This window comes from Mixophyes fleayi, chromosome 1 (genome assembly GCF_038048845.1).
Source record: "Mixophyes fleayi isolate aMixFle1 chromosome 1, aMixFle1.hap1, whole genome shotgun sequence".
NCBI lineage: Eukaryota > Metazoa > Chordata > Amphibia > Anura > Limnodynastidae > Mixophyes > Mixophyes fleayi.
This window is the reverse complement of record NC_134402.1, coordinates 402,049,948-402,064,192: the sequence shown is the minus strand read 5'-3', so window position 1 is coordinate 402,064,192 and position 14,245 is coordinate 402,049,948. Positions and strand designations below refer to the sequence as shown.

Sequence of the window (14,245 nt, the reverse complement as noted above, 5' to 3'; positions counted from 1 at the left end):
GGCTGGAAACCACATAACAACTCCAGAAAGAAAAAGCAATATATTTAGTAAAGGTTGCAGCAGGTCATGTACAAGCTAATAAATTAAACTCAATTATGCCAAACATTGCAGGTGCAGAGAGGTCTATACAAAAGTAAAGTCTGGCTTTTTGTGATGTGATTGCAGTTTAATTTGCGCAGTTGGAACTGTTATGCAACCCAGTGAGAACACACGAAAAATAGTCTGCACAATAAATGACTTTTTAAGCTGAAATTTCAATTAGACGCTCTTTGCACACCCAAGTGCACACAGTGTGACTGGCAATGTAAGTGATCAGTACCTGAAAGACAAATGCATGCCTTCCACTCTGAATTCTCTTAGGTCGTTTACGATTTAAAGGCAAAACATATAATTTTACATGTATATGTGCACATTGGGCTTCATATAGAGTTGGACATAATTTCTGTCTAATACGCAGATGTAAATTGCATAAAAAAAGACACATGTACCACAAGTATGTTAAGCCAGACGCATCTAAGCTGATCATCATCGTCATCATCATTATCAATTTATATAGCGCCACTAATTCTGCAGCGCTGTACAGAGAACTCTCACATCAGTCCCTGCCCCTTGGGCTTACAGTCTAAATTCCCTAACACACACACAGACAGACAGACTAAGGTCAATTTTTTAGCAGCCAATTTAACTACCAGTATGTTTTTGGAGTGTGAGAGGAAACCGGAGCACCCGGAGGAAACCCACGCAAACACTTGGAGAACATGCAAACTCCACACAGATAAGGCCATGGCCGGGAATTGAACTCATGACCCCAGTGCTGTAAGGCAGAAGTGCTAACCACTTAGCCACCGTGTCATCATGACTTACACTAGTGTCTACTGACAGGCACATATGCATCTGAGTCTCAGTCTACATAAGTTACATTTGTTCCAACACTCTCTTTACACAACCCCTCCTTATCTCATTCTACCTCTTCAATTGTAGGGGGCCTCAAGTGGCCATAAGTGCAAGATGTGACTCAGTCTACATATGGCTGCAACTGCTGCTTTGTGGGCCTGCGCCGAATTAAAAAAACACAGTATATGAAAACACTATTTGCGCCCAGCTCTAAATTAGGCCCCATGGTCGTCCCGCAAAGTAGTGTGCGATAACATGGCAGACTGACCACAGGGATAGTGCAATCTGCTGGTGACAATTGTGCATGTGAAAATGCTGTGCACAAATACAGACACATTTGTACCGTGCAATAAATGAACACCCTCATCTACACCACAAATGTAAATAAATTGGTAAAGATCACAAGTTGCAGTAACCTTTACATTTATATTCGAGAATTATGTTTTACTTTTTTAACTTGGTTCAATTTATAGTTTAGTTTTACTGAGGATTAGTTATCACTAAACATTATTCAACCAAACAAATCATTACTTTGCTCTCAACTTTAGAACTATTTATGCTGCACATTAGGCAAAAATATATCAAGGACAGTTTATTTTCTTAAATACTGCAGCTACGTGACCCAAAGTTGCATCTTCTCTGCTGTTTAGCGTACAATATATAACAAAGATATACCATAAATTATTATAGTGGGGGTAAGTAATGTACTACAGCTGAAGAAAGAGATATAAACTCATTGCCGCTCCCTCTCTTTACTTTGAATTTCACTTACTAATACAGTTTTGTAATAAAATTAAGACAAATAGCAGTAAACAACACTCTTCAGTCCCCAAACACAATTTACTAATTTTGCAGATGGCAATGAACTTTATTTTTTTGGATGTACGATCAGGTGGAATGGTCCAAGAAAATGTTCAGGTTAAATAAATGATGATACATTGGGATTGAGCATATAGAAATAATGATAAATTGTAATGGACTAATTATACTCCTGTGTAGTGCTGGACTATTTGGTTACTATACTCAGTGTTATTGAATTGTGAAAGCTAGCTATCCATTATAATGTGACCATTAATATATTTGTTACATCTCCCTATTTTATCCTAAGTGCAAATATTTGTTGATTTAGGACATGATTACATGAATTTACTGCACTAATTTATAACACATCTGGTAAAATTATTTTCCAAGCACCCACTATTCTTTCAGTAAAATTGCATTACAAATGGGTATTATTATTGGGTTATCGCTTAAATGTCGATGGACTGAATACCAGATCATCTTTTTGATATTGTATATTGTAAAGCAAAGATAAAGATGGTTTTTACAGATTAGAATATAATATTTAAACTATACTGTAGTAACAAAAACAAGCAAAACAATTAATTTGCATGTACAACTTGCAGTTACATAGGGAATGTGACATTGGTATATTATATAATATTACTATCTATTCTATTTATATTTAATATAACATTTTATATTAAACATGTATACAAATTTACACTAAATTACATGCATGAGTAGCTTTGCAAAGATAAATAGTTAAGAGCATGAAGAGAATGGATTTTATGAAGGACGTAGTCTATGGTCAGAAAGCAGTATGGCCACCCCATCTCATTAATTATTGATTTGTATAATGTGGGTAATTAGAATCAGTTAAGATAATGACGTGCTCCTACCAACCACAGACCCTGCATAGTATATATATATATGTGTGTGTGTGTGTGTGTGTGTATATATATATATATATATATATATATATATATATATATATGTGAGTTGGCTTTCTGTAGGCTGTATATTCTAAGTGCAGCCATCATTATTAATTACTATCAACTACACTACAAACATAAAATGCTGTAAAGCAGTGGTCAGGGAACAGGGGTAAATTACCCCAAATGGGGTAAAAATTAAATTCCTGGGGGTAATGCTGCCGATTCACATGCTGTCAGTTGGATTGTAGACCCCTTTAAATGTGAAATTGCTGTTGTACCAGAAGAGCCTCAAGGGTTGGCAGAGGCACTTCTTGAGCTTCGATGCAATAATGAAGCAAGTATTGCATTTGAAAACAAAGCAGATCTGTCATATTTTTGGATGTCAACAGCTGGCAAGGCATTCAAATTTGCACATGAGGAGGCAGTCAAAAAGTTGCTGCCTTTTACAACAACCTACCTTTGCGAACAAGGATTTTCTACTCTAACGAACATAAAAACAAAGCAGAGAAATCGATTGGACGCTGAAGACTGTATCCAAATTGCTCTGACATCAAAATGCCCCAATATTGATGCTCTCGTATCAAAAATGAAGCAACATCATTTCTCCAAACCCTGAAGTTTTGAAGTTGAAGCTTTCAAAGAAATTTTGAATAGATTCAACAAAATTATGAATTCCAAGGGCTAGATTTACTAAGCTGCGGGTTTGAAAAAGTGGGGATGTTGCCTATAGCAACCAATCAGACTCTAGCTGTCATTTTGTAGAAGGTACTAAATAAATGAAAGCTAGAATCTGATTGGTTGCTATAGGCAACATCCCCACTTTTTCAAACCCGCAGCTTAGTAAATCTAGCCCCAAGAATTAATAATATGTGATTTCCTTCCTTTCAAATCAAGGGGATAACGTCGGCGTATCTAAATATATTTGGGGGTAAAAGGTAAAGAAGTTCCCTGACCCCTGCTGTAAAGGAAAAGCATTGTGTTTTATTATCTCAGTCGTGGTGCATACAGTTAGAATGTGATTAGCGCACCGGCCAATTAAACCTAGCACATTCTGAATACTACGGCATTCCGTTGCACTGGAGGAAAGCTCAATGCTGTAGCCTCTTGCTGCTGAATTTCTGTTAAATGTAACACATACTACTATTACTTAACACTTATGGACAGGACCCATAGTATTGAATAAAAAATGGGATGAGCCGCTCTCACTAGATCAGAATGCTTCTCCTTTTATAAACAAATATCTGGGGCGCAATACTAATCTCATGAATGAATTGTGTATAATAAATATAACGTGAAACAATGAGTCAGGACACATATAATGCTTGTAGCTCTTTTTGCAAAAGTGAGTTACTGGAACCAACTTATAAAACAATTTCAGGAAAAATGAATGCGGGAAGAGTATGAGCCGCAGTGGAACACAGTGGAGCGCGCGGCTACGGTGGCTGTGAGGATTAAGCACCAACGCGTTTCATCCGGCAAAGTCCACTAGCTGGAGGAAGTCTGCAAAGTCTGCTAGCCGGATGAAACGCGTTGGTGCTTAATCCTCACAGCCACCGTAGCCGTGCGCTCCACTGTGTTCCACTGCGGCTCATACTCTTCCCGCATTCATTTTTTCCTGAAATTGTTTTATAAGTTGGTTCCAGTAACTCACTTTTGCAAAAAGAGCTACAAGCATTATATGTGTCCTGACTCATTGTTTCACGTTATATTTATTATACACAATTCATTCATGAGATTAGTATTGCGCCCTTTATTTATTTCCAGGACCCATAGTATGTCTATGGATCAGCTTTTTGACCCATTGTTTATTTTTTTATTAATATCGTACATTCTCAGTTATTTCTTTTTTGTATAGATGGAGCACATTTCTTCTTTGTAAATGGTGCAATTGAGAGATCCCCTGGCTGCAGGAGATGCACTCAATCACACCATACTAACCTCACCCACTCACTTGGATTTCAGTAGTGTTGCAAAATAATTAAGAGCGAGCGTACCATTTGTCCCAAACAACTGTGCTCCCTCTGTATGTTATTGGCAATAAATAAAAAAGAATTAGGTAAAAATGTTGAGGTTTTACATAAAACATTCATGATACTACAACTATCAGCTTGCAAAAAAAGAGGATAATGGTGACCCATTCTGAAAGGCATAGCATTCATGTTTTAGGTCCCGAACTATAAGCTAATTAGACTTGGGGGTAAATGTATCAAGTTCAGAGTTTTCCGGCGGGTTTGATATACCAATAAAATTCTAGTTATCATTTAATTAGTAAATTCTACAATATGACAGTTAGAATGTGATTGGTTGCTATAGGCAACATCTCCACTTTTCAAACCCGCCAAAAAACTCTCAGCTTGATACATTTTCCCCCTGGTCTTCAATTGATTGTACATCTTTGGGTCTCTATATAAGGCATTTTTCCTGGCATATTAATGAACTCTTTAGAAAAATAGATTATAAACCAGGTTACTGAGTTTGTCATGCGTTATTTTAATGTCATTGTCCTTGTCAGCAGAATGTTGTGATGTTTGATCTTTATTTTTTATCAAGGCGCCCATATTTCTATCATCAAAATAGTTACACAGTTTTACTCCATCTGTCATTGTGATGGTTTACAGTATTCCATTCCTCCCAGACTGTGCCCCTTCAGTTCATTTATTGATGCAGTTTTGTCCAATGCGCAAAGTGTTATGTTGTGTTTATAAGTTCATTACATTCCGGCACAAACGCACAATGAGAACTCACAGGCAGATTTCAGATTGAATGTGCTCAAACATTTATAAAATAAAAGTTAGACATGGACCACTTATACACAATAGCATTAATGCCTATATACCGTCTATACCTATGAATACCATAACAGGTTAAGTAACGTTCTTTTTTTCTGAATTCCAATTTATGTAGACACATAATTTACAAGATATATTCATATACAAACTTAACATAAAATAAGGTAAAATCACAAACCAATAACACATTTTCTATAATGTACTGTGAAGTCCATGAAACGGTGTGTCCATATTTCTCCATAGACCTTACTGTTTTGAAATATTGCACCCTTGAGATCTTCAGTTCCATCACATACTCAAGACCAACACTACCTACACCTTTTCCCATGTATACACAGACTATTTTACACACTTGCGCACAAACAAAAGGACAACCTAATAGTACTTACCTGCAGCATACTTCCTTCCCAAGTGGTACTCCTCTCTTTTCCCTGCAGGCTTCGATCTCACAGAAGCACCAAGTTACCCAGCCATTCTGACCAGCCCAGAACCCAGTCAGTGAGATAAATCTTTGCATTTTGTGGGGCTAGAATCGGGGAGGAAGTTGGGTTTATCATGGAGCTCTGTGTTTGGCTGCTTCTTCCACCATTCCGCCTGTCTTTTTGTAACGTGTTTTATTGAACTTTTCTAAAACAATGCAATACATAAATAAGTCATTGAGGGGCTAGGACACAACTAAAGAAATGGATAAAAGAGGAAACAAATGTTTTATTTATACAATTCCATGAAATTCTAACAATTCCATTAAATATGGACACTGTCTTCCACCCTGCCACCCCACCGACATGTTTTACAGTGTAAATTTTCTATCCATAATTGATGACAACAGTATTCCATACAATATAATTGCAGGGATATTACATTAACAATTTCTAGCATAACTTGTCAAAATATGTTTTCTTCAAAATGACTCCCTTTCTCTAATACATAAACTATAGGGATCCCTTAACCAGGTCCCCCTGCAGTGAAAAGCAGTTACTCCACTCATTACAGTCCTATGTGATCTGTTTTCCAGGCAGCCACACCTGGAGAATTTTGAAAATGTTCAGGGCTTGCTCTGGTTGGTTAGACATTGCTGATTCCATCAACCGCTGTCTTGACAGCATGCTGCACCTCATCCAATCAGCAGTGTCTTGGAAACCAATGCAAGACTTGCTCAATTTGTAAATTCTCCCGGCATTGCTGCCTGAGGAATAGATCAAAGGTGGATGTAGCATTGGTTAAGTAGCTGGTTATCTAAGTACAATTCGCATGTAAGAAAAACATTTAGTAAAATTGAAAGAAATAGCAAATAAAAAGCATGGTGGAAGAATTTGCTATTTAATGTTTTTAAATTATTTGCACTTGTGTTATACAATGATGATTTTATTACAAGGTATAATGATGTATCTTGGAGAAATATTCTACAATAAGCTTACCAGATGATCCGAGTAATTGGGGGCACGTACTAAAAACACAACTGTACAAAAAGCTATGAAGTGTAAATTAATCAAAATTCTAATGAAGTTATTCTAAATTGTTTAGTTAGTGACATTGCTCATAATAATTAAGTTACATGGAAAAGAACACTAATACTTTAAGTGCAATTACAGTGCTTCCTCTTTATACCACAACTCTTTTATAACACCACTCTGGCTTTCCACCAGGTATATTCTTTTAACAAAATTACATTCAAATGTATTACTTTCATTTTCAATCATTTGCACTCATATCACTCTTTCTAACACCACACTTGCTATCATGCCTGTGTTGTAAACCGACGGTATAAAGAGAGAGCAAGCAGTGTGATATACAAGTGCCCCCGATTATTATTTTTATTTAGTAACCTTATGCTACTATTAAGTATTAGTACTTGTTTAAACATTTATTTTCTTACAGTAAATGCATAGTGCTGTTGGAGATGGATTAAAATAGTTTGGCAATGAATACATATAATAGTAGATAAAGAATATTGGTTTCATGTAGAGTGGAACGCAAGTTAGTTTGCAGAGAATAAAATAAAAATGTCATTAGTGCGCCTGCCCAGAACAGAGGCTTACGCCGAATCTGTATGCGGAGCCGGTCGCATCTTGTGTATACGATTCCTCGTTCTTATAGAGGTAGTAAATCGGGGGAGATACCGGGGTGCAGTCGTAGGCAAAATATAGTACAAGTATTGACCCTTTTGTCTATATTTTAGTGTGTAATAAATAAATGCCTTGATGCTATAACTTGTATTCTAAGGAAGAAGTGGGCCTAAGTAGTGTCAGAAAATATATATATAGATATATATAATATATATGCTGTATATATATATGCTGTATATATATATATATATATATATATATATATATATATATATATGTGTGTATATGTATATATTACCATATTTCTAAAAAATATATATAGAGGCTGATATTTAGAGAAAGCAGAAGTAAATAGTTTTGCTTTTCTAACATGTAACCTCTAAAATAAACACATTCTAGTAAAGTGAATGCCAATTTAAATGTGCATTTTGCACCGTGCTTATGCTCACTCTTTCCCCCAATATTTCAAAACCTGTCCATTCTGAGACTACCAATTCCATGGTGATTCTCTTAAGTCAATGTTTTGCCCCCTGTGTTCTCTGTGCATGATACAGAATCTGACCTTCTGTAGATACGATAAAGAATCCCACATACAGAAGGTCATATTCCCTTTTTGGGGCTCCTCAGTGTAGTGTAGGGATCTTCTGCTAGGCACGTACGGAGCCATCCTCAAGGAATTGACAGAACATTTTATGGAGATTGTTTTGTATACTTTTGCATGCAAATACTGAACCCACTATGTTTTTTTTGATCATTTAGAAAAGTTTAGGTACTAGTCTGAAACTAGCGTTAAATTATATTTAAGTTAATATTTATTTATGAATTTATTTGCTACCATAAAAAATAATGTGTACAGTTGCATGACTATCTATAAGATGTTACATGAAGTTTTATCTATTTTGTATGTAAAGTAGTAAAATACTATTTACAGTGTTGGCGTAAAAGATATGTAAACTAAACAAAAGGAAGTACTGTATTTTTATTTTTATATCACATGAAAACTTGATGCTGATGGATTTACAGTTAAGCCATTGAATGTGTGCTTTTATATTTGAACAGATGACACCGTTCATGAATCGGCTGAGCCATCCCGTGGTGAGAATACAGCACCAACACCAAGGATACCAAATTGGCTTTTGACAACCCTACTGTTTCTCCTGACGATACTTTTGACGTTATAGCACAGTATACTACATAGACCAGCTGCAGAAAAAAACAGGGTCTTGGAACATCATAGATCCACCTAACTGCTTCACCCAAGAAAGGAACCTTTTTATTGTTTTGTTTTTTTTCCTGATTTATTTTTGATTTTTTTTTTATATATATATTTTTCCCACTTTCAAGCCAACATGAGCTCAAGAAGACTATTTACTTCACATATGCTATAATTTAGACTTTTTTTTTGTCTCCTAAACTGAAAAATGAAAACACCTAATGAAAATGCCAAATTTTAATAGTAACACTAGTGAATTAAAGTTTCCCTTGCATTCGGTTTTAGAAAGTCACTTATTTTGGTACACGTTGTTCTCTGTGTGGACGGTGAAAGCAGAACGAGCCACTAAAAATGGATATTGGAGTAAAGGAAACAAAATCTGGAAGGAATTTCTGCTGTGAGGATCACCTAACAAATGTTCACAGGTGTGGTGAAATATACATAAGAACTGGAAAGGAGACACTCTGATATTTCGATGGGTTTCGGAGGAAATGTTTATCTGAGAAGACAATATTCAACGAATCTCCTAAGCACTCTTACCTGCACTAAGGGAATTGGGGATATTTTTTTTTCTATATGATTATTATTGTTGTTTTTAATATATTTTATGTCACCTAGAGTGCAGAGAATCCTACTATTTAAAAACATAGGCAGATAATACCGTAAATAGATCTCCAAGGTGCTACAACTTTTGATTTTGCTGTTCTGCAACTCACATGCATTTTGTATATAAAGTGACCATATCCAAAGCTTAACTGTCTTGGAGGGAGCCATAGGCACTTCCTTAGTTCAGTTCTACATGATATGTTATCAACAGGAAGTGTTTCACATTACTGAACTCTAGTTTTCATTTTGAATTAACTTTATTATACCGTTATTAAGCAAAACATGACATCATTTTACAGAGTGATACGCATGGTGAACAAACAGCTCTAAAAGAAAATTAATCTGCCATTGAAGGAAACAGTGAAGTGAGTTTTTCTTACCCCATTAGACTCCTTTCGAGCGATGGATCATCCGCAATGCATTGCTATGCTGTGTATCCCCAGTGCATAAGGGCGTAGGTGGAAGAGAACTTACAATTCTGTTAGATAAATCGGCTCCCAAAGATTTCAAGGATATATTTTCAAACAACTGGCATATGCATTACTAAGGAACATTTATGCTGAGGTTGACTATATGCTTTTTTTCTGCATAAATTAGATATTGATAAACTTGATTTACAGCAGCGTAACAAACCACGGTTGTATAAATGGACAGCTACCTATTGTCTTGTGAAAATATTCCAATATGGACGCTTAATAACTTTTCAGGGTGCCTTGAGTTTTTGGTTTAATTATTATTGATGTATAGCAAAGGTTGTGACTCAGACACTTCATATTCACCAAATGTACTTTACGTAATAAAGCCTTTAACAAACTGTGATTATGTTTAATATAAAACAAAAAGTAAAAAAAAAAAAAAAAAGTACAATAATACTTTTAATATATTTGTAAAAAAAAACAATACATACATATATAATTGGTCATAGTTATTCAGCAGCATTTTCAAACTGTCTAAGTTATGTATTTCTTAGAGATCAGAATGCAATGGGAGGTGCAACAAGAGCCTTTAAAAATCCATGTACTGGCCTGGGTTGCTTTACTCTAGAACAATAGTATTATGCAATTTTTTTTACATCGTATATACAATAAACTTCAATAAAGCACAGAGAAATAACCTAAGAAATGATTACTATAATATGCCATAGGCTACATTGACAGCAATGTGATTCATTCATATACTGTAGTTTGTCATACCACCACTTTACAGTGTTAGCACAAAAAAACTACCTTCACTAGGATTCCAGGTCTAATGTTGCTATTACAAGCAATTATTAATGCAGATGTAGCGGCCATATACAATTGGTAACAATCATTAATAAATGTAAAAAAAAAATGTAATACATATGTTAGGTTTTTCTAAGTGCCATCACATATGACATTTAATAACATGTTAGTAACACTGCTACTTCTGTACATTTTTGTTAATGGGTGTTAATGTATTTAACAGCCTCACAGTTGCTTTAGATATTCTTGTTTTTGTTATTATTATTATTACTGTAATTATTATTATTATCATGAAGTAGCAGGTTATTTTTTCCTTTAAAACAGTTATACTTCCTTATTATAAACAGGTACAGTAATTAATGATCGACATAAAATGAATCACAATTTGTTCCTTTTTTAAAATAGCGATAATGATCTAATTATATGTTGTAAAATATTCGATTGAATATATCCAGTTGGACAGAAGCTGGTTACAATCAAATAGGAAACTGCAATAAGGAATGGAATTATGGAAGACTTTTTCTGTAATGTTTAAAATATTAATTATTTGAAGGATGTTGGGGCAAAATTTGAAGCTGCTCATTGCACTTGAAGTCTCTTTGGCTTTCTTCTCTTTTTTCTTACACACTCTGTCTTTTCCTCTCCCCCCCATCCGCTCTCCAACTCCCCCATAAATGATTTTGGCCCAGGTAGGGTACCCTTTTAACTCGTTTCCTGGATGCCAGTGGCTTTGCAACTTGAAGCAGTGGGATTAAGCATCAGTCTGGTGGATACCGTGTATCCTTTAGTACACAAGATAACATTTCATGTTAGATTAGACTATTGTTTTGTACTATACCTTCTTGGATGGCAAAGACTATAAGATAAAGAAAAAAAAAAAGTTAATTCTTTAAATTCTGTATTATTAGCAACCTACAGTATGTTGTATATAGTGTTTGATAATAAAGTATTAATTCAATTCCTATGTCTTTTGTATGTGAATACATTAGACTTTCAGACCACGAAAAACATGCTTTGTCACCAGATGGAGCTTGACACCAACAAAGCAAGGTTCGTCTGTGAAACATGATCACTCACAAGTCCTCACTCAATCATGACCCAGAGCAACGCAACACATAACTATCAATGTTTTGTACTAAATGTTTATAGGTCTGATGTTAGAGCCCTGAGTATTTTTTGGCATGTTGGGTTAAGGGAACATAGGGAATTCTATTTTCTTGGGGGGTTTTTTTGGTCATTTTTCAGAGGTCTGATATTGAAGACATACTCTTCTTCTACATGCGTGTTAACCATGTGGCAACTACGTGGCATATTCTCTATGAAAACAATATCTTTAGAAAAAAAGGCATCTTTAAAGTAACTCTTCAGTACATCATATGTGATCCATTTAAACTTTATGTAAAACATTTTGTCTGGCAGAGCTACAGTCTTCATGGTCGTTCATTGTAATATTAAGTGTATTTACGGTATCTTTTAGGAGTTGTACTTGGTTCTGTTATCGTGTCATGTAACTGCGTGCCTACCTGTTTTCATTTCTACGCTTTTCTGTTAGTTCTGCTCTATCTGTGTTTCTCCTTTCAAGCAGTAAATGAGCAGATCTGTCCTTCTTTTTGCCATCATTGAGTTTTTTCCCAGGCATTTACCCCCAACTTTCTCTGAGACAAATCTCTCTATGATACGCTTACTGCCATTGTCTGTACAGTTTAATAGAGGCTGGCATGTTGGAGGTTTACCCATTAAACGACAAAATCTGCTTTCCATACTTACTCCTGACATCTCATTTAAACCACTCATTGTCTGTGCATCTGGGTAAGAAAGTGCAGCTCGGTTTGGTCCTCCGCTGGTTCTTCCTCGCTTTGCACTTACGATTCATTGAGTGTTGTTTTGAAATGCTTACATTATATGAGTTTAAAAGAAAATGTAAAAAAAAATAATCATAAACTGTATTTGTATATACACGTGTCCGTACAAATAAACTTAAATAAAAAAAGTTAATACCCTTGTAGTTGCTTTATTTGACAATAGTTTTCCTTCATTTGCATGAGAAATGAAGATGAAATGTTTGCTCATCCTGATGGATTGTAGAAATTGTGCTTATTTGACTTTTATTAGCTTGTATGCCGTTCGTTAACTGAAGGTAGTTATAACGTATAATATATAGACATATGCACATTTGCATGAGTGTAGGAGGGGATGACACTCTCTCATATATTGCAAGGTGTTCAACACCAATTCAACTTATTGTTCTATATGCTAGGTTAGGTGCATTTAAAGGCCTTTCTCTATTTAAAAAGGACTACTAAACCTAAAACATAAAGTCTAAAATAGCAAAATAGCTACTAATGCAAACAAAAGGTTTTAATTGTGGATGGAGATTTTGCCTACACACAAACTCCAGCCTTCATGCACAGAAAGTACAAATACAGAGAAGAAATCCCCCAGCCCACTGTTAGAACCAGCAAAAGAGTTGCTGTTTCTATTTGTGCATAAAAAGGCAGAAATCTCCGTTGCACACATTTGCAAATGCATGGTAAGCCACCCGCCACGTCACGGCGCTTCTGCTAATAGGCTGATTATACCAGTGTGCTGGTGGATTTTCTCTGTATTTGTCCCTTGCTGTATAAACCCCACCCTTTCAAACACCTGCTATGAACCTATAAATTGATTGAACAACTTCCATTTCAGTATTATTCATGTTCAGTATCCCATTGCATGACACGGCAGCCAGCTTCCCTCCCACTTGAAGTGACTGATAATCTAGAACAACACATAGTAAAAGACGATATAATATGAAAAATTTCTTCTGTCAAGGTATGGAATCTTTTATTTATATATGTGTGAATGTTATTAATCAAGGCCTAATTTATAATATTTCCAAAACGGAGGAAGGGGAGGAGTGCAAAAATGTGTGAATGTTATAAATCAGGGAGGGTACAAAAATGTTCACCCAAAATTGGGACAGAGACATGTATAAGCTGAAATTAATTTTAAAATATAAGAGTATAGTTGTTTTCCTAAAAAGATAAACATGTAAGGTTTTATTCTTTATTCCCATGGTAAGGTCTGTGAGTAGGAGAGACAAGGATGGTGGCACAGAGTGCCAGTCTCCTTCTACCTTCGCCCTCAGTAGTGCTCATCCATGCCTCTATTCTGCCATCCATGCCTCTATTCTGCCATCCATGCCTCTATTCTGCTAGACAGTTCTGATTTTAATGAAAACGAAATGAGTGACAACGATTTGTGTGATCCTTTTAAAAAGCCAGGTGGAGCTGATTTTCGAAAACATGGGGTAATAAAATACATTGGCGGTGGGGCTGGGGTGGAGGAGAAGGAATCAGTGGTGAACTGTAAATAAACAGCTAAGTTCATTCATAAATTACAGTCCACCCAAAGCAAACCTTTTACATAAAACATAAACATTTTTTATTTAAATAAAAAAGTGTAAAAACATGTTATTTTGCACCAACTAAAGGTTACCTGTTTTCTATTTGGACTGTTTCCATAAAATAAGCTTTTCTTTTCAAGTTAGGGGAAGTAACATTATTTTACTACAATAGGAATATTTGTAGTTATAGAGCATAATAGATCATACAGTAGTGAAACTTAATGCAATGGGACATAAAACATAAGATAAAACAATTTAGTAATGTAAAGAACGGTAATTTAATGGTGTGATGAAGTGCACGTAACAAGCAATATTCCAATATACATATCTACAACACAATTGAGCACTGCA

At 35.4% G+C, this 14,245-nt stretch overlaps 1 protein-coding gene across 3 annotated transcripts in view; it reads left to right on the top strand.

The window, feature by feature from the left end:
- The window catches only part of EFNA5 (ephrin A5), a 309,847-nt gene extending 297,338 nt beyond the window's left edge, over positions 1–12,509 (top strand). For 2 of the 3 annotated variants that reach the window (XM_075181497.1, XM_075181490.1), the window contains one exon: positions 8,527–12,509. In XM_075181497.1, the coding sequence (XP_075037598.1) occupies positions 8,527–8,648 (122 nt within the window). In that variant the 3' untranslated portion in view covers positions 8,649–12,509. Of the gene's footprint in view, positions 1–5,838; positions 5,896–8,526 lie in introns of all 3 variants that reach the window. The other variant, XM_075181483.1, reaches the window with a different exon arrangement.
- The last annotated feature ends 1,736 nt before the right edge of the window (positions 12,510–14,245 follow it).